This window comes from Triturus cristatus, chromosome 4_2, assembly GCF_964204655.1.
Source record: "Triturus cristatus chromosome 4_2, aTriCri1.1, whole genome shotgun sequence".
Classification (NCBI taxonomy): Eukaryota; Metazoa; Chordata; class Amphibia; order Caudata; family Salamandridae; genus Triturus; species Triturus cristatus.
In genome coordinates this window covers 988323192-988344204 of record NC_140586.1, presented here as the reverse complement: position 1 = coordinate 988344204, position 21013 = coordinate 988323192, and the positions used below count along the sequence as shown (strand labels likewise).

General features: G+C 45.7%; 1 protein-coding gene across 2 annotated transcripts; it reads right to left on the bottom strand.

The window, feature by feature from the left end:
- Positions 1-8: 8 nt before the first annotated feature.
- LOC146839231 (endogenous retrovirus group PABLB member 1 Env polyprotein-like) lies at positions 9-18375 on the bottom strand. 2 transcript variants are annotated; one of them, XM_085603254.1, is made up of 3 exons: positions 18319-18375; positions 18120-18230; positions 9-3118 (listed from the first exon to the last, which is right to left on the bottom strand). In XM_085603254.1, exon 3 carries the CDS (start codon positions 2369-2371, stop codon positions 824-826), a length of 1548 nt encoding a protein of 515 aa, XP_085459380.1. In that variant the 5' UTR covers positions 2372-3118; positions 18120-18230; positions 18319-18375; the 3' UTR covers positions 9-823. The 2 variants fall into 2 exon arrangements, with proteins under 2 accessions (XP_085459380.1, XP_085459379.1); XM_085603253.1 differs by lacking the exon at positions 18319-18375 and having other exon boundaries at positions 18120-18245.
- Between the last annotated feature and the right edge of the window lie 2638 nt (positions 18376-21013).

Here is a 21013-nt window from a genome sequence, read left to right as displayed (position 1 = left end):
TCAGAGATCAGCGTTTATTTACTGCAGGGATACAGAGGTCACAAGAAGTACACAACGTGTAGGTTCTCGGAGACTGCTTCAAATTCGTAGAAGTGGATCGCTCCTTTTATACAAGTTTTTGCCATAGCACAGTATGGCGAACAAAGGTTACAACTCAGTTCCCACAATAAACTTCAAAGGGTCGCATTCATGTTTCAGGGAGCCGAAACATAATTACACCAGTCTTGCCGGTTCCCAACTGTAAAAACAATTTTCCTCCGCAATAAACACATTCCATCCCAACCATAAACACATTAAGAGGAAGGACGAAAAACAGATGCAAGAAAAGGACAAGGATGGACAACAGGTTAGAAAAGAGTGTTAGGGGCAATAAGGAAACTTGATAGAAGGGTCAAAGACCTCGTGTCTAATGTATGCGTGACTGAAACAATAGACCGGAGCGGCAAGATGAGCCTCGAGCGGGGCCATCTGCCTCAGTCGTGTCATTTCCCTCATCGTAAAAGTCACCTCAAAGGAACACGTGTCCCTCGTACAAGCTTGAGAGTTCCAGGGTCACTAAGCGGACAAAGCCCGTTCGCTGACTACCTGAGGGCAAGAAACAAAATGGATGCTGTATCTAAAATGGAACCCAAGGGTTCGGATGAACAAACCCAAAAATGAGACGAACCGTACGTGGCTGCATAGCGAAACTTCGTACACCCACTATACTCGTCATTTGCGGTTCGTAGATACCATACTCATCCATATTCGTCACTACTCAAAAAGTGCCGTCCCGTCTCACACGGAACCTCAGACGCTCCTTTTGCCCTCATGTAGGCAAGCTCTAGTCACGATCGGAGTCTATATCGATATTCATCAGATCGTTCAGCTGCTGCTGGAACATCATTCTATTCATCAATGTCTCCTTGGTAACAGATGGCCGCCTTATACACGTCGTAGCACACAGGCCACATAGGGCAGGACCACACTGTACACAAAGACAACACGTGAACAGAAACGCTACAACAGCCCCTACGATCATTAGAATCTCCCAACCCCAGGTTGACATCAGGCCCCAAAACCATCCTAGGAGCGTCCAATTACCTTCGACCACGTGTATGGACTCGGAAATCTTGTGCAACTTCGAGATGGCTTGGTATACAGTTGGAGCATTGTCAGGAATAAAAATGCAACAACTCGAATGGATAATTTTACACACACCCCCTCTATCTGCAAGAACAACGTCTAGAACCATACGGTTCTGCAACGTCATGAGTCTATCCGCCTGTAGTTCAGCTGTTAGATTACCAAGGGCATTTGCAGTAATATTAGCAGTCGACTCAACCACACGGGTCAACTGTCTTAGGTTCCTACTATTAACCATAGGTCCCCAAAACTGCAAGAAACCCTTAAAGAAGTCTCCTGCTTCCTGACCAGCAGTATCCTCTTTGCTAATAACGCCTCTCACAACTCTGGTTTTGTGGTAGTCTGAAGCAACTGTGAAAGTTGGAGGTAAAAGATTCGCAATATAGCAGGTACCCGAAAAGTCGCGGGGTAACCATGTATATGCGCGTTCATAACATACAAAATAGGTGCCCTTAGCAGTCAGAAAAACAGGGGAGGAGAGCGTCGGTAGAACATACGTATCAGTGCAAGCACTGTTCCCAAGTTGTGCTCTCGGATTTCGACCCAAGCCTTGCAAACAGAAATTACCAAGGTGCGGTACAATCCATATCGGGGACGAGCTCTTAAGCTGTCTATTACCCACTGACGTACTATACTCAGCCTCGCTCAGATCCTTATAGGCCTGCACTTCTTCATCCGGAATGAGTGATGCATCAAAAACATCTCTATCCAGATCCGCTATTGCTATAGCCAAAGGCTTGTGGTACGGCCCAGGACCGGAATTGACAGATCGTGGCTCTCGACTGGGGTAGGAATCTAGTGCACTACGGAACATAGTTTGAAATGCTCGAGCTGAACCCTGGGAGCTGTAAGGAAGAACCAAGTACGGAATACCCCTATCCATGGTGTGTGGCATTAACCCACATACCCAGCAATTGGTAGTATTTACCACCAACTGATGCTGATGTAGGAGTTGAACAAAGGAATTATTCATGAATTCCGCACGTCTAACCTGCTCATGTTGAGGCAAAGGATGAAAGGAATGTGGGGAGACAGTGGTGAGGGAACTTGAGTCAGGAGAAAAAGTAGGTGAGACAGAAGGCAAAAACAACTGTACTCCAAAATACACTCCACCCACCAATAGCATCGATACGGTTAGGAACAGCAGAAATACCTGAAACAAAAAACATTTCGTCCGTACAATCCTCCATAGCTCTGATCTCTGTGTTAACACCCTTTCTTCTTCCACCAGCTTAGAGAATGCCATCCTCTACAAACCGTCCGTGACGTACTTGACGCACTTCGTTCTGAGTAGCGATTATCAATCCCCAGGAGTTCCCAGGAATCGACAAAAGTAACCAACCTAACGTCAGAAACCTGCTAAGCAGAAAGAAGTACCCGCACGGCCCTACGGTAACCCGGATGGAGAGGTTTCCCTATTACGAACCTCTTAGCAGTGGAAAAACACATAAAAACTCCAAAAAGAAAGGATGTAATTGTTCATAGGTAACGTCAAAAAACAATTATACTACTAATTTTTATTAGTCCTTGAACGAAGAAAGTATCGACTTCTTCCAGGTCGAGTTTGCTCTACAAACAATTGTTCAGCTGGCGCAACAGTGTTCGATGAAGTGGACAACGAGTCAGACCTTGGGTTCTCTGTTACTGATGACTCCACATGTGAGTTTGGCAGTGACGAATCCTCCTCCACGAGTTGAGCGTCGCTAAACGGCACAAAGTGCAAAGGAGTCTCAGTTTCTGTAGCCAAAATCCCAGTCCTCACCCAACCGTCAGTTGGTAAGGGGATCGGTACCTTCTTTGTGTGACTGGCATGAACCCAATGTTTCCGGCCCTCCAGTCGAACCGCTGTCCTCGTCGTCAACAAAACTTGATAGGGTCCGACGAATCTTGGCTCCAAGTTACGCTTCCGACCGAAATTCCGGGTAACCACCCAGTCCCCTGGCCGGAGCTGGTGTCCAGGACCCTCTGTCTGCGCCGGTAGAGCTTCAAGGACCTGTTGATGGATTAACCGTAGTTTAGTGGTCAAATCATGCAGATAATCAATCAACATTGGATACTCAAGACTATCAAAAGCCCTCGGCCTCGGGACACCCCAAATATTTGCAGGGCGGCCGAACACAATCTCATATGGGCTAAGCCCTACTCGAGAGTGTACAGTCGCTCTGGTCGATAGGAGAGCCAGAGGCAAGGCATCAGGCCATGACAGTCCAGTCGTAGCTTGGATCTTAGCGAGTTTCAGCTTCAGGGTACCATTGTACCCTTCAACCAAACCCGCTGCCTGAGGATGGTTGGCACTGTGGAATTTCTGTCGTATTCCAAGGCCCTTACACACACTCTGCATTACACTTCCCACAAACTCGCTTCCATTATCCGACCACACAATCCGTGGCATTCCGTACCTAGGAAAGTACTCCTTCAGCAGGATTTTTGCTGTGGACAGGGCAGTATTATCTTTAAGAGGATAGGCCTCGATCCATCTGGAGAACGCGCAAACCACAACCAAAACATACTTCAGGTTATTGCATCTCTCCATATGGATAAAGTCCAACTGGATAACCTCAAAGGGACAAGCAGGAGGAGCGAAATGACCAGGCGGAGTGGGGATGCCCCTTCCGGGATTGTGCATCAAACACACCATACAATTCTTAACCACTCTATCGGCACACTTAGCGATACCCTCATTCCTCCATACAGGAGACAAGAACTTGCATATCCCTTTCGCACTAATATGTGACAACCCATGAGCCATCGTCACAACAGCTAATACATACGCATCTGGTAACATCCACCTCTGACATTCCGTCAGATCAACCCAACATCCATGCGTATCCAGTCTTGCTGTGTTTTCTTTCCACTTGATCTTTTCAGCTTCAGTGGCCTCGTTCTGAATTGCTTTCACACTCTCAACAGTATTCTCACACATACCAGTCTCCATCAGCCACCTTGCTGAACTCGTGACATACATTCGAGTCGCAAGATTCTTAGCCGTTTCCTTAGCAATCTCATCCGCGAACGCATTACCACGGCCAACATCATCCGTTACTTTCCGGTGTGCACTACATTTCACGATCGCCACTTGTTTAGGCAATGTAAGTGCATCCAAAAGTTCATTCACAAGCTGCCCATGTTGGATCTTTGTACCATGCGATGTCATGAATCCTCTTTCTTTCCACAGTCTTCCAAAGTTGTGCGCAACACCAAATGCGTACTGACTGTCAGTAAACACATTCACTCGCTTTCCCTTAGACAAAACACACGCTCTTGTTAATGCAATTAATTCTGCCGCTTGTGCTGAATTCTGGTTCAATCTCGCAGTTTCCACAACCGTGCTCAACGTCACTACAGCATACGCAGTCGTTACATCACCATTCGGCAATTTGAAGCAAGAACCATCCACATACAAAGTACCATCGGGATTCGCCAAAGGAGTGTTTTTCAGGTCCACACGACCTTTTGTTTCTTCCTCAGTCCGTAAATAACAATCATGCGACAGCACATCATCTGATTCCATATTAATCGGCAACAATGTCGCCGGATTCAGTACATTACAACGTTTGATCTGTATATGACTTGCCAAAAGGGTCAGCTCGTACCCAGACAACCTTGCACTCGTCAGATGTTGAGTCTTTGTCCGATTCAGGAGCGTATCAACTGCATGCGGAACCATCACTATGAGCATATTATCCATGACCAGACCTGCGGATTGTCGAATAGACGCCGCCGCTGCCGCTGTCGCCCTCAAGCAACTCGGCAACGCTCTAGCTACCGGGTCTAAGGTGGAGGAAAAATATGCACACGGACGCTGCTTATCACCAAATTGCTGCGTTAAAACACTCAACGCACAACCGTCCCTCTCATGGACGTATAATGTGAAAGGCTTACTGTAATCAGGAGTACCTAACACAGGAGCCGAATACAGTGCATCCGCACTTCAGAAAAACTTTCCTGACATTCCTCCGTCCAGGGCAAAGGAGTCGAAACGTCCTTGCACGTGAGAGCTACCAATGGCTTCGCTAACAGTGAAAAGTTCGGGATCCACTGTCTGCAGTATGACGTGATACCTAGAAAGGCACGCACATCTCTCTGAGTTGCTGGCACAGACATTCGAACAATTGCTGCAATTCTTTCAGGGGTCAACCTTCTTCCTGCCTTTGACAATAAGTGACCTAGATAGGTTACTTCTTGACAACAATATTGTAGTTTGGAAGGTGATACCTTATGATGTGAGTCACAAAGATGCTGTAACAGTGACACTGTAGCTGTTCTACAAAGCTGTTCAGTGTCAGCAGCTACCAACAGATCATCAACGTACTGAATCAAGGCCGCACCAGCCGGTAAGACAAACGCATCAAGCTGACTTTTAAGAGCTTGACTGTAGATCGATGGACTCTCACAGTAGCCCTGAGGTGCGCGTTTGAACCTGAAGCTGCGACCACCTAATGAGAAACCGAACAAGTCTCTACTTTCCTCAGCAATCGGAATGCTAAAGAACGCATTCTTCAAATCGATTACCGAGAACCATGATGCAGTGGCTGGAATCAAAGTCAATAAAGCAGTAATGTCTGGTACCACAGGAAACTGTGGGACAACAATTTTATTCACCTCTCGCAGGTCGATAACCAGACGATACACGGGAGGCTTGGAGGGATCCGTTTGTTTCAGAATAGGCAACACGGGACTATTGCACACATTACCCCGTGTCTCCTCAATAACATCTTTACCGATCAAGTCGTAAATGATCGCTAATAGTGCCCGTTCACCATCAAGGGAAATACGATACTGGGGTAGGCGCGGCAAGCGCGCACCAACTTTCAATTGAACAACATAAGGTGGGATATCCAGCAGGCCCACGTCGTTGGGACCTGTTGCCCACAAGGAGTCCGGAAGAGATCTCAATTCCGATGGGAGCTTATCGACCGATAAATACATAGGGGAAATCACGCTCTTACCCAACGTAAGCTCCACACCCGTAGGAGAACAGTACAAAGTCGCATGCAACCTTTTCAACAAATCTAGGCCCAAAAGATTCTCACCACAACCAGTAGTCAAAATCAAAGGAGCCTTTAGCTCATGAGACCCAATTGTAAGGGGCAAGGGGCTAGAAACTGGATTGCTAACGGGGGCGCCAGAAAATCCAACGGAAACATTCGTTAAGCCAGACAAAGGCGCGCCAGGGAGTTTCGAATGCATGATGGAACTTTTTGCTGCACCAGTGTCCAACAGAAAAGGCTCAACGACGCCCAAAGTGGCTACTGCAACATAAGGCCCTCTCTGATCAACCGGAACTGATACTTCTCCCTTCCTTTGTCTATGGCTGTCCTAGTAGATATCATCCGTATCAACATCACACCCAACATAGCAGTCATCCACATGATACTGTGCAGATCGACCGGACGGCGGGTCGCGCCGATCGAAACAATTTTGCGAGTCCGCAGACTTTGAAAAACGTTCAGCCTGATTCTGAGTAACTCCACGACCTCTACCACGGGAAGCCTGTTGAGGGCCACTACGACCTCCTCGAGCCGACACACCATTGTTCCTATCACGGAGAACCGGACAGTCAAACTTCAGATGGCCCTCCCCACGACAATATGCACATTGATTATATCCCAACACAAAGCGAGGTGCGGGAGAGGCATTTCGCGGCTGTAATCTAGAGAACTGTGATTGGGATCGATTTGGCTGCTGGGTATCACTGAAATTCGAACGCGGGGGATAGGCTTGCTGCAACAAGACCTTTGTTTTGAGATCCTTCGTTTTCTTATCTGCACGCTCACTTTCCTCCTTTTCCCTATTTTCGTAATATTGGGCCGTGGCCAATATTTGAGCGGTGGTAGAAACAGCCCACGAACTCTCAGAATTCTTCAATTTGTTGCTAAGCTCGGGCAACAAGTTCGATACAAACTTATCGACAAACAACCGCTGGCCACCCTCGGAACCCATGTCCTGACCACTATGATCAACAAACGCTTCCTCAAATCTCGTAAAGAAATCAGAAACACTTTCATCCCTCTTTTGCCTGCAGGCTGATAACTTGTCCCAATTGACGCGCATTGCTGGCATAAGCGTTTTCATGAGGGTAATTATCCTCTGAGGCAAATCCGCAATAAGCTGTTCAGGCTTATCCCCACCGACTTGCAGGGCGTCCGCCGCCGTAAGGGCAGCCCAGTCACCGCCTAACTCGGCTACATGATTCTCGTGACGAATTTTCGCCCAAATCGGCTGAGGCACCACATTGCCAAACAACATGTCGATATCAGCCAAGTTCATCACAGTAGCATCCACCAATTGGGACAACTCCTTATAATAACCTGCAGGATTCTTACGGGGATCAGGCAAAGATTGCTTCACTTGCAATACTTCCGATCGTTTCCAAGGGAGGTGTATCCACACTCGCTGGAAACGGCCTGGGACAACAGGGACAGCAGTAGGATCACCTGGCATCCACACTGGGGGAACTTCTCGCATAGGATATTGGCCAGGGTGTGCCATCCATGCTGCAGTCTCGTCCTTAAACAACGCACGAGGTTGCACTGTACATCGAAAGGATAACAAGCGTTCTAGAGCCTCTCGAACCTTATCACCTACGATTACACCCGTGGCAAACCGAAGCTGTAGCTCGGAAACCTCAGGTGGTATATCATCAGCCATATCATCGTCCCACTCCTCTTTCAATGACTTACACAATTCTTCGAACACAAATCGTTGCGTAGGCACATTAAACTGAGAAAACGTTTCAAACACTACACGTGGGGTGTATTTAACGGGGTTACGAATCCATCTACGTGCCGTTTTCGCCAACGATTCACGTTCCCTACCATCAGGAAGCTGACTGCGTCTTTGAGCGACATCTGAGAGAGTCGAGCCAAGTATCGGCCCAAAAAGCGGAGAATAGAGAGAAGCAACAGCGGTCAGGAGACGACTACGAACAGAAGGAAAAGAGGAAGAGGATGCAGACGCAGCAACAATAGGGGTGGAAACAGTAGAAGTCGACGCGGCAGCAGGAGTAGCGGGAACAACAGGCACTTGGAAAGGCGCAGTAGGGAGAGAAGGCGGAACGAGAGGATGCACGATCTGTGGCACAAGGGGATTTGGGAGAGCGGGAGGAACGGCGGGCTGACCGGCAGCCGCCACAACAGCAGGTTGAGGAAGGGGTGGATGTACGGGACCCATAACATCGGGAGCATAGGGAGGTGGCGATTTCAACAGATAAGACAAGAGCGAGTCCTCCACCGCATCTTCTCCTACTCTGTCGATATTAGAAGGTAGCACCGGATAACACTTATCCACTGCCATATGGTGAAGCCGAGCACTAACTTCCTGCTCTTTCTCGTCTTTGTCTAACTGATACTGTTCTGCATTTCGCATCACCGTAATAACACCTTCTCTTTTATTTTTCTTATTCTGTTTGATTTCCTTCTGTTTGGCCTCTTTCCGCCATAACCGGAAGGAATCAAACATGGCCGGCCTAGCTTTCTTTTTAAACAATTTAGCTTCCAAATTATCCAGAACGGCAGCCTCGAAACTACCATGAGATGGCCAACTAAGGACGCCATCGTTTTTAGTGTAGCGGACCCAATATTCATTATATATGATAGGACCCACGCCATGACGACTATAGAGCTCGTAAATCGGAGTTCCAACCGGAGGTATCGGACATGAATCCTCCAGCCGGGAATCCATGGTACAACATTTGAGAAACCCAAACAAAGTACTACGGCCAGGCATCGTGCACACTAGCCAAGTATACAAACTTCAAGGGCTATCGAAGTACGATGTCCTCGCAAAAATGCAAGACCCTCGGTTTTTGGCAATTGCAATCGTCAAATAAAACCCAACAACTAAGAACCACGAATGCTATGGAACCATGCAAACAACAAAGCAATACTGGGAGCGACCCACAAATACTTAACTGAGAGAACAATGGCGTCACCAGGAAGGCCCGTCGATCGTCTCGCCGTACAAAGGACTACGCCAGGCGCCAAAACAGGTCGACAGTCAGGGCATCGGTCCGTCGCAGCCGTCAGGAGGCGGGGATCTTCGCGGGAAAAGACGTCGGGCCACTTATTTCGACAACTGGATCGATGAAGCGGGGTGCACCTTCCCTCGGAGATTTCACACGAAGTTCCTCACGATCGTCGGGCTTTGGACCGGTACCGTTGATGTCGCCCCACGTTGGGCGCCAACTGAAGGACTGGGTTATTCTTAAGACCCAGCGGTGCCAGGGAACAACACCTGAAACCTTCGTGGGTTACCTGTTCTGGCGTACCAAACACAGAGACACGGGACACTTCCAGCGACGTCAGAGATCAGCGTTTATTTACTGCAGGGATACAGAGGTCACAAGAAGTACACAACGTGTAGGTTCTCGGAGACTGCTTCAAATTCCTAGAAGTGGATCGCTCCTTTTATACAAGTTTTTGCCATAGCACAGTATGGCGAACAAAGGTTACAACTCAGTTCCCACAATAAACTTCAAAGGGTCGCATTCATGTTTCAGGGAGCCGAAACATAATTACACCAGTCTTGCCGGTTCCCAACTGTAAAAACAATTTTCCTCCGCAATAAACACATTCCATCCCAACCATAAACACATTAAGAGGAAGGACGAAAAACAGATGCAAGAAAAGGACAAGGATGGACAACAGGTTAGAAAAGAGTGTTAGGGGCAATAAGGAAACTTGATAGAAGGGTCAAAGACCTCGTGTCTAATGTATGCGTGACTGAAACAATAGACCGGAGCGGCAAGATGAGCCTCGAGCGGGGCCATCTGCCTCAGTCGTGTCATTTCCCTCATCGTAAAAGTCACCTCAAAGGAACACGTGTCCCTCGTACAAGCTTGAGAGTTCCAGGGTCACGAAGCGGACAAAGCCCGTTCGCTGACTACCTGAGGGCAAGAAACAAAATGGATGCTGTATCTAAAATGGAACCCAAGGGTTCGGATGAACAAACCCAAAAATGAGACGAACCGTACGTGGCTGCATAGCGAAACTTCGTACACCCACTATACTCGTCATTTGCGGTTCGTAGATACCATACTCATCCATATTCGTCACTACTCAAAAAGTGCCGTCCCGTCTCACACGGAACCTCAACATAGAAGTCAGAAGTGCAACGTATTCTATCAACACACTTTCTAGAACATTCTACAATACGTGCAGGTTAAAAGTTCATCAATTTTTTTAAACTTTACGATATTTTTTTGTAACATTTTCTTGAACATTTAATGACACGTGCAGGTTAAAATTTGACGATTGTTTTAAGTTCGAACAGTGCCTTCCAAATGCAAGTAGCAGGTGTGATTGAGCTGAACAAATTTTATCCTATGATATGTACTCCACGTTGAACCTGCTTTTTCTTAACCAATCACAAAGATGCTTTTCCACAAAACTAATGTGCACCCTACTTTTAAAAAAGAATGCTTTTCATGATATCTTTAGAGATAAGTTATAGATAGGAATTAGCATTTAAAAAACCTTTGAAATTCACTGAAAAAACCATAGGTTTCAGGGGCATTATAGTTAGGAATTGGCATTCAAAAAACCTTAGAAAGTCACTGAAAAAACCATAGGTTTCAGGGGTGTTATAGTTAGCTGGACATTTCCCTCGTACAAAACCCTAGAAATTCCCCTGTTATAGTTAGTTCAGCTAACTGTAACTCGCGCCCCCGCAATGCACTGCTGATGACATCACACATTACATCACTCATGACATGGTCAGTGACTTCACTCATGACATCACTGATGACATCTCAAATGACATCACTGATGACATCATCCAGTGAATGTGTGTTTTTCTGAAAATTACATATGTTTTATATATGTATATCTCAAGTTCGATGGAAGAATAAATGGGTATATAAGTGTCTAAATGGATGATTTGTTTTTGAAAAATTGATTGTATAACTGACTGATTAAGTGTATCTTAGTGAATACATGGCTTAGTGAGTAATGTTTAAATATGTAAATATCTGTATCAGTCTCTCACTTTGTGTATAAGTGGCTGCATGGGTTGATGAGTAGCTACATGATTGTCTATATAGGTTATTAGTTGGTTTTTGGAGTATCAGTATGAGTGTCTGAGTGTCTGTATGGTTCGGTGGGGGGTATTACGTAGTGCATAGGTGCATGAATGTGTTGAAGACAGCATGTGTGCAGGACTGTATGGGTGGATGAGTGTGTGCATGGGTGGGTGTGTTAGTGAGTGAATGCCTGTCTGAATAGTGTCTTTATGAGTAACTACATATGTTTTAAACTAGTATATGTGACTATTGGTGTATATAAGTGAGTATATGTGAGAGTGAGAAATTGAAAGAGTTCCTGTATGAATAAGTATGTGTTTCTATAAGTGAATGTTTAAAAGACTAACTGGCACATGCATCAACCAAAAATCAACTCGCAAAAATACCGAATCGCAAAAATCACCCGTTAGCGAGTGGCAAAAAACGATTCCAAATGCATCAACACAAATCGGGAAAAAATAAAGAATCGCTAAATAATTCCCCGCTAAAATAAAGAATCTCTAAATAATTCCTCGCAAAAATAAAGAATCGCAAAAAGAAGCCCCGTCAAAATAAAGAATCGCAAAACAATAAATCGCAAATACCAAAATCCCTAATAGCGCCCGGCATGTGCCAAAAGCAAATGACAAATCGCTAATGAATGCATCAAAAGTCGCAAATACCGAAAATCTCCAAAATCGCAATTTTGCATGAGCAGATTAAGGGGAATCAGAACCAGGAGGTAAAGTTGCATAAAAAAATTAAAAAACCTAAAAAAATTCTAAAAGTGCCACAGATGCTAACAATCTGTAAGCCATACAAATAGGGCCAGGAGACCCTGTTACCTTGCACAAAATGGCAGCCCTCTACGTGCTTGCAAGGAGGATGCGAATCAATGCAGCAGGACAGCGCAGGAGAAGGGTCCAGGAGAGAGTCTTCAGAGTGCGCATCACATTGCTTGGCCAAAATGAGGATGAGGTTTACGACAAGTATCGTCTCAATCGTGGAGGACCAAAACATGCCCGTTGTAGTCACGGGTGTGCAATAGTACAATTGGACAGGGCCATGGTTACCCCACCATGGTCAGGGATGCCGTACTATATGACTAGTGGCGCTTGCCACGAACGCCCAGCCTCCTATCACCTGTCTCCTCCACCTCACCATGGCCTGTCCCTGTGGCTGTGGAGCAGCGCGAACTGCACCTCCTGGTGCTGGTCTCCACCACGGATACACTGCTGACACTTGAGGCAGCCTCACTGCCGTCCTCCCCTCCCAAGTTGCTGCCACTGAATGTTCCGCTCTGCAAGTGTTCCACTGCAGTGGTCACCTGGCCTAAGGCCTTTGCCACGTCACCACAGTAATGGCCGAGGTCCACCTGCAGTGACACGGAGCGTCGGGACAATACAGCAGTGCTGTTGCAGAGCCTAGTGATGGTCCTGGTTGATGCAGTGGAACGGAGCAAGTTCTGTCTGTGCCTCGTCGCTTACTGTGATGTCCTGCTCTGATGGCATGGGTGAGTTCCTGGAGGTCCTCGCTCAGTTTTTCGTTCCCCTCTGCCACAACTGTGGTCATGTTCCGCACTGCGTCTGTTAGGGTGCACATTTGCTTAGCAAGACGCGACATGTGTAGGCTAATGGTCCCCATGTATCTCCCCTGTGGGCGCTGGACACGCAGCATCTGCACCTCGATGCCACCATATGGGGAGCTTGCCTGGTCGGCTACATCAGAAGCACTGCACAGGGACCTGCGCCGCTGCGTGACTCGGCCACGTCCTGGTGGTGGTGCTGGAGGTGTGACAACTGTTGGACTTGGCCCAGTTGGGGTTGCAGGACTCGGGCATGCATCCATCACCTGCATGGGGGGGACTTGTGCCCTGCGTCTTGGTGGTTTGGTTGCAGTTGGCGTAGCAGGTGGTGGTGGAGGTGGTGGTGGTGGTGGTATAGTTGCTGGTGGAGGTGGGGATTGACCCTCCTGCGGAGGGTCGCCATCTGAATCAGCTGGTGTTTCCGAGATGATGAGGCGCCCGCTATCATCAGAATCGCCAGGAGATGCATCTGTGTGTGAAACAGTGCATGGTTAGTTGGATTATTACTACATCTATTTGTAGATTTTCATACAAGTCCTCCTAATAATTACATTATTTGAGTCTATGTTTTGCTTGTACTGCTGATCTAATTTTTTGGGGCATTTATGACTATACTTGCACACCTGGCTGACATGACTACGACTCCCATGATGCACTACTGATATGAGGGAATCTGTGTGGTGCACTTCTGGCAGCACACTGTGATGGATCTGGGGGAGGGGAATGGGTATACGATATGCAGAGTATGGGCACAGGCATGCATCTTACCTTGTTCAGTTGTGGCTGCGCTGGAGGTGTCCATCTGCATGACTCCCACGACCGCCTCTGGTTCGATGGTCCCCTCGACTAGCTCCTCAAGGGCAGTGTTTGCAGGCACTGTGGATGGCCCCCCTCCTGTGCCAGATGCCTCCTTGACCCTTTCTGCGATCCTCTCCTTGGCCCTCTTCCTGAGATCATACCACCTCTTCTTTAGTTTATCGATGCTGCGGGGCGTCACTCCCATGGCATTCACCCTCTCCTTGATGCGCAGCCAAATGCGTCTTTTCTCCGCCTCTGGCACCTTGAGAGACAGCTTTCCGAACAGCCTATCATGCTTGCTGCTCACCCCCTCAATCAGGTGCTCCAGTTCCCGGTCAGAGAACTTTCTCTTCCTCTTCCTGGCAGTCTCAGCGGTGCCTGGTGCATCCTTGTCCATCCTGGTGAGGGTAGGGTGGATGGGTTGTAAGTGGGGATTCTATAGCCTCAGCCTGTGTCCTGTGCCTCCTCCTGTGAGCTCCTCAGGCGAGAGAATGAGGGTGGGGCAGCTTGACTTCCTGGTAGTGATGTTATAAGACCGCTCCCAGAGCGACCCGTTTTTCCCGATTTCGCTATTACCGATTTCGCAATTACCGATTTCGCTATTACCGATTTCGCTAATACCGATTTCGCAAATACCGATTTCGCTTTTTGCTATTCGGTGTTTGCTCTACTCGCTAATGTGGATTCGGTAAATTTTAGCGATTTTTAAGAAATCGCTTTTTTTTTCCAAATTTGTTGATGCATTCCGAAATGCGATTCCTTAATAACGATTCCTTATTTCTCGTTAATAAGGAATCGCTTTTCCGAGTGTTGATGCATGTGCACCTAAGTATGTGTAAGTTTCTGTAGAAGTAAGTTTGGTGGTGTGTGTATAACTGTATATGCAAGTAAACGGATGTTTGATTCTTTATTAGCATGAGTGACTATGTGTGTGAGTAACTTTATGGATGAGTGGCGTTGTGTAACAGGATGTATAGGTGTATGAGTACATATGATGAGTGAGTACATGTATGAGTGACTGTATAGGACTGTTGGTGAATGAGTGGATGTGTATGTGGATCTTAGAATTACTGAGTAGGTTGTTGTAACTGGTATTGGTATGTCCATTGTTTTGAAAATTTTAGTTTCTATTTTTGAATGTGTGTATCAAAGGTTATATTAGGGGGAGAGGAGGTCTGCCACTCTATCACAAGTATCATGTCATCAGTGATGTCATCGGTGATGTCATTTGAGATGTCAAAGTGATGTCATGAGTGATGTCACTGACCATGTCTTGAGTGATGTAATATGTGACGTCATCAGCAGTGCATTGCGGTCGCGCGAGTTATAGTTAGCTGAACTAACTATAACGGGGGAATTTAATGGTTTTGTACGAGTGAAAAGTCCAGCTAACTATAACGCCCCTGAAACCTATGGTTTTTTCAGTGAATTTCGAAGGTTTTTTAAATGCTAATTCCTAACTATAACGTGCCTGAAACCTATGTTTTTTTCAGTGAATTTCAAAGGTTTTTTAAATGCTAATTTCTAACTATGCCTACAGAGATAGGACATGTGAAGAAAGAAGAAAAAACTCACAGAAAGAAAAAAAAGAAATGCAGAAAGAAGCAACAGAAGTCCTCAAAGACGAAGAAAAGTGCAGGAAGAAGGATAACGTGCAGAAAGAACAAACAGAAGAGCAGAAAGAAGCCTTGTTGCAAAATCATCCTGTACCCTCAACTTTTTCAGACAGATACTGGTGGTAACTGAGTCTGACTAACCTGTCCTAGAGCCAGTGCTATGTTAAAAGACACTCAGAATACAGTGAAAACACCTACATACACTAGGGAACACTATGCGTTGGGGTCCCCCTGTGATTAGCATGACCTCCTCTGTAAGCCCCTAGTATATAATAGGGCAGGGGTTTAAAACTACCTCTGAAAACGCGCCACAGGGCGTGTTTGCACACTGATGCAACAACTGGTATAGGCAATTATTAAGGATCTGTTCTCTCATCATAAGATTATACAATCCCTTGAAATCAGTAACTCTGCTACCAACCAGCCAACCCTCCAGAGCCTTGGTTGCACAATCTACAAAGTCAGTCCAGTCCTGATTCTGTGCTTTCTGGGTGTCTCTGAACTTCAACCTGTACTGTTCAGAGGCTAAGCCAAACCCATCTATTAATGCACTTTTCAGGACGTCATAGTCATCAGCATCCTCTTCTCTAACAGTGAGGAGCTTGTCTCTACCTTTATCTGAAAAGGAGAGCCACAAGATTGCTGCCCACTGTTTTTGGGGGACCTGTTGTACTCTACAGGCCCTCTCCATAGCAGTTATCCATTTGTGGATATCATCCCCACTCTGGTAGGGAGTAACAACTTTGGACAGGTTCCTATAGTCTGGAATGTATTCTCTGACTCTAGGGACACTGTTGATGCCACCAGGGCGTTCTAACCCCTCTTTTCTAGAAGCTCTCTGGAGCTCAAAGGCTTTTATCTAATGCCAACTGCTTGGCCTTGAGGGCAAATCTTGCTTCCTCATACTGCAGCAGTTTGTACATTCTTTCAGTGGAGGTCTCTCTTCTATTAAACTATGAGCTCCTCTGCTGGACAGATTCTCTGCCAGAGTGATAGGAGTGGTCAGACTCCCTGGAAAGGAACCTAGGCCTCTCTTCCACTCTGTCAGTTCTCTTAGGGAGAATTCCTCTGTCCTTTTCAGATCCCTGTGGATCTGGCCGTTCAACCACAGAGTCCAGGTCATCTTGATTTTCATCATCTGACCCAGACACTGTAATTGACCCACCCCCTGATTCAGACCTATTAGCTCCTAGAGCTAATCTAAGATCATCTGTTGTCAGCAGATCTATCAGGTGTAGTGTGGAGGGACTCTGTCCTAGCTTCAGGTGCCTTGCAGCACACATGGCTTTCAAGTCAAAGAAAGTCATGTCCTTATACTGAAGCTGTATTTACCCACTGGCTCCACCCTTTGAGGACATTCTAGTGTTGTGTAGTGTTGTTCTACCTACACTAGTTTGTGGCCTACTGATCCTAGCTTGAGCTGTAGCACGGGTTTGCTATCCCTTCGCTCACAGCTCTAAGTTCAGTAGAACTTATTGATACAAAGCTTGACTTTATATGTACCTTGAGTACCTTTAGTGGATTTCAGTTAGTAATTCATATAGAGATTTTCTGATAAAACAATGGCAAGCTGGAATCCCACACGCTGCCCACCAATGTGAGAAGTTGGCCTGGTATATGCTGTTCACTAGTTCTAGTGGACACCTTGTATCAGTCCAAACAACCCCTTATGGTGAATTGGTTAAAGACAACCTTTTAAAGGGCGCCCCCTGACATGTATTATGGGTATTTATCTTTTAATATTTCTTTACGTGCACTTCACCACATTCTTCAATCCTGGTCCTGAAGAAGCGCCAACGACCGTTTATGGCAACAGAGGCGTGAAACATGTTGACCATGTCTATGATACCGAGGCACAAATGTGCCCCTTTGGGATTATACTCGATTTATGAGTTTTTATTCTGACAAGGGTCTTGCTATACACTACAACTTTTTCTGGCCACCCTTGGTCAGTTTTAAATCACGATGCACGCACTTTGCTACCTTCATTTTGGACCCACACCCCACATACCCACATGCACCATCCGGCATGTCTCAAAAGATCTCTGCCAAAGTGACCCTTCGGGGGACCCGTTGGGGATTGCAGCGCCGGCCCAACGAGGAGCAACTGCCCGATGATGAAGCATGACACCTCTTGGGGTGTGTGAGGGCAACAAGAGGCAAGACATGTTCTTCCCCTCATTTGGTGGGTCCATTTAACCTAGAATCTTTCCCCCTTTTTTATCTTTAAGCACAAGGGTGTCTGTTTGCACCCTATTGTTGGAACAGTGTCCTTTCATTTTTTGTTGACAATAACTATAGGCATGGAACATGAGTGATGTGCTAGCCGATAGTAAGATACACTGATGGAAAATAGTTCTAATGGGGAATAGTATGTTGATTAAAAATACCAGAGCTTGAGACCCCTTAGGGAGAATATGTGTAAATGTAAATGTATGTGTTCTTGTAAAGCGCACTGCTGCCCTGAGGCGTCGTGGCGCTGTAGACCGCTGGGGAACCCGTCCTGGCTATCCCTGTGAGATGGTCCCTCCTGGGTATCTCCAAGGTGAAACCAGGCATCCCCGGCGAATGTGGGGGGCTGTTGTGGAGATGAGGCAAGCTAATGCCCAGAGTTGCCGAGTGTGATCCCTGGTTAGAGTAGGCACCGAGGCGAGAATTATCGAGTCCGCTGGCCCTGGTCCACGACCCTGCCACGTCGGGAATTGAACCCTGGTCCGGGCCGTCCTCTGCTTCCGGGTCTGCTGCCTCTAACCAGTGTGCCACACCACTCCACATATGGAGTAATTAGGGTGCAAACCATAGGAAAACCGCGTGACAAATAAAGCTCACCTGAAAACATGTGATAGCTATGTTTATCACACAAAAAATTCCACAATCGGAAGCGGGTTCGAAAATCTATAATGAAACAATGTAGTAAATGACAGGCTAATGTATTTCTCAAGGAGAAATGAAAAGATCATGGAAAGGTAAACACAAAATGTGTTTCTGCGCTTACCTTATTCACAGCGAGTGAAATGGCAGCGCTGCTGAATCTTTAGCGGGTGGTAGCAACAGGTAATGCCTCCAGATGTAAGAAAAACGTTGTGCCCGTATTGCGGGCGGCTCACTGAAACAAGAAGAGTCTTTGTAGGAGCAAGTAATGAGCATTAAAAAAACGAGCGATAAATGAGGACCCATTGCGAACAAAGAAGTACCTGTAACTGGAAACCCGGGAAGCAAAGAAGTGAAGATCTGTGGTCCAAAGAGCGTGCTGTAACAAGCACGGTGATAGGGAGATGAGACCCTGTAGTTTAATAGGATATGCAGCGTTAGATGTGTCACGTGGAGCAATGGACAAGGAAGAAATACTCCCCAGTGCGGCAAGGGAGAGAAAATATCGATGAAATGATGGTAAAAGTGTGAATGAAAAATAAATAATAAAGAATGAATAATGGAACATCGGGACGGTAAACAGAGAGATGAAAGGATATATTAATGAATTGCTCGAAAATGAAACAATGTGCAGCTCCCAAAAACGGAAAAATGTGGAAGAAATGGAGGTTAAACACCAAGATAACAAACAAAGCAAATATTAAACTACTCGAAAATGTCTAATATCATGATGCCATGAAAACGAATAAATATTGTCAATCAGGATGTTGCTGTAGGTCAAGAGCATGGCATGCAAACAATGAAACAGGTGTGTTGGCTTGGAAAACAGAAAGCTGTGTGGGTTATTAAAGTGCTCTGTGTGTAGATCGTGGCAGGTACACCATGTGAAATGCTCTGGTTGTCTGAAAATACAGAATGTGCAATGCGACATGATTACATAAACATGAATACAAATATTAGTGACATCAATCTAAGGATATGTCCCCATTAAGTTTGAAATGAAGGAAATGGAATAAAGATCTAAAATGGGATATTGTGTGATACGGGAATCAAAAGTATGTTGTGAGGATACACGAGGTGTTCACAGGAAGCAGTTCATGTCAATCCGGTCATTAAGACCGGATGGAATCGAAGTGTTGAGGTGTTTGATCCAGTAGATCTCTCTTTGCAGCAGTTTTTGCGTTGTATCAATGCCTGGAGTGGTACTAATAAGTTCAACTATCTGGAATCTTAATTGAGAAATGGCGTGATGTAGTTCATTCCAATGAGTGGCAAGTGGAGAAGAAATGCTGCGGTTCCTGATTTTACTTTTATGTTCCGTAATTCTCACCTTGATTTTTCTTTCCGTTTTACCAATGTAGGCTTTGCCACAAGGGCATTTGATGCAATATATTACATTCATGGAATTGCAATTACACGAATGTTTCAAGATGATTGATTTGCCTGAAGATGGATGTGTCAGGGTGTTGCCAATAATCACGTTGTTGCAGTGCACACAATTATTGCATTTTGACATTCCTTTGTAGTGAGCCATAGGTTGTCTAGTGGACGGCGTGGATAGGAGTGATTTCAAATTTTTCCCGCGAGTATACGCGAATAAAGGCTTGGAGGAAAACATTTTGTTGAAGTCATCTTCTGACGATAACATCTCCCATCTGTTGTTAATGATGCTTCTTATTTCTCTTGCAGCTGTGGAGAATTTTGAAACAAAGACTGGGCGATCAGTTGATTTTTGTATTTGTTTTTCAAGCAACGTGGTTCTGTCCTGTTGCTGTGCCCGTTGTAAACATTCTTGTAGAACATTGTCTGGGTATCCCCGATTTTGGAAAAGAGACATGTATCCCAGTTCTTTGTTTTTGGTGATTTCTGGGTTTGAACAAATTCGTCTGATTCTGAGAAATTGAGAAAATGGCAGGTTCCTAAGTAGACTGTTTGGGTGAAAACTGGTGTAGTGCAAGGTACTATTGCGGTCTGTAGGTTTCAAGAACACCGAGGTTTCAAAATTGTTGTTATCTTCTGTTTTAGTAATAAGAACATCTAAAAAATGAATCGTGTGTTGTTGGATGTTCCAAGTGAACTGGATCCTTGGGTCAATGGTGTTCAAGTCTGTTATCATAGTTTCTAGTTGGATTGTGGTACCTTTCCATAGGATAAATATGTCGTCAATATAACGACAGTACATCAGTATGTTGTTCCACCAGTTGGGGTTGGACATGATGTTCACATGTTCAAAGAGTGCCATAAATGTGTTGGCGTATGCCGGTGCTCCTGAAAAACCCATGGAAGTTCCAGTGAGTTGTGCGTAGAACTGTCCATCCCATTCAAAATAGCTGTGATTTAGGCAGAAGTGTAAGATTTTGAGGATAAAGAGTTTTTCTGCTCCAATGTCTGATGATCGAAGGAGTGCCCACTCTGTGGCTTCTAAACCAGCTTGGTGTGGAATAGACGTGTACAATGCCGTGACATCAATTGTACATAAAATGATGTTGAAGAAATCAATGTTTTGGAGTGTGTTCAACTGTTGTAGAAAATGTGTTGTGTCTTTGATGTATGAAGGCCATTTTTGAACAAATTGTTGTAGATAATAATCAACAAATTTTCCTAAAGGTTCAAAAATGGATCCGCCAGCTGAAACAATGGGACGAAATGGAGGATCAGAAGGGTTTTTGTGGATTTTGGGGATCATACACAATTTAGGTCGTCTAGCATTTCTGATGGTGAGGAAATTTTTGGTTTGATCTGTGATCCAATCTTGTTTGACTGCTTCTTGAAGTAATTGGAAAAGTATATTTTCCATTTGTGTAGTAGGGTCCTGAGGTAATAGCATGTAGGTGTTAGTGTCCATAACATGATTGTTGACTTTGGCCATGTAATATGAAGTATCCATGAGGACTATGGCGCCTCCTTTGTCTGCTGGTTTTAAAGTGAGATGTGGATTGTTAGCAATGTTGGTGATGAAGAATCGTTCTCATTGTGTAAAATTGTTGTGCTTCGAAGTTTGGAAATTAATACGAGAAA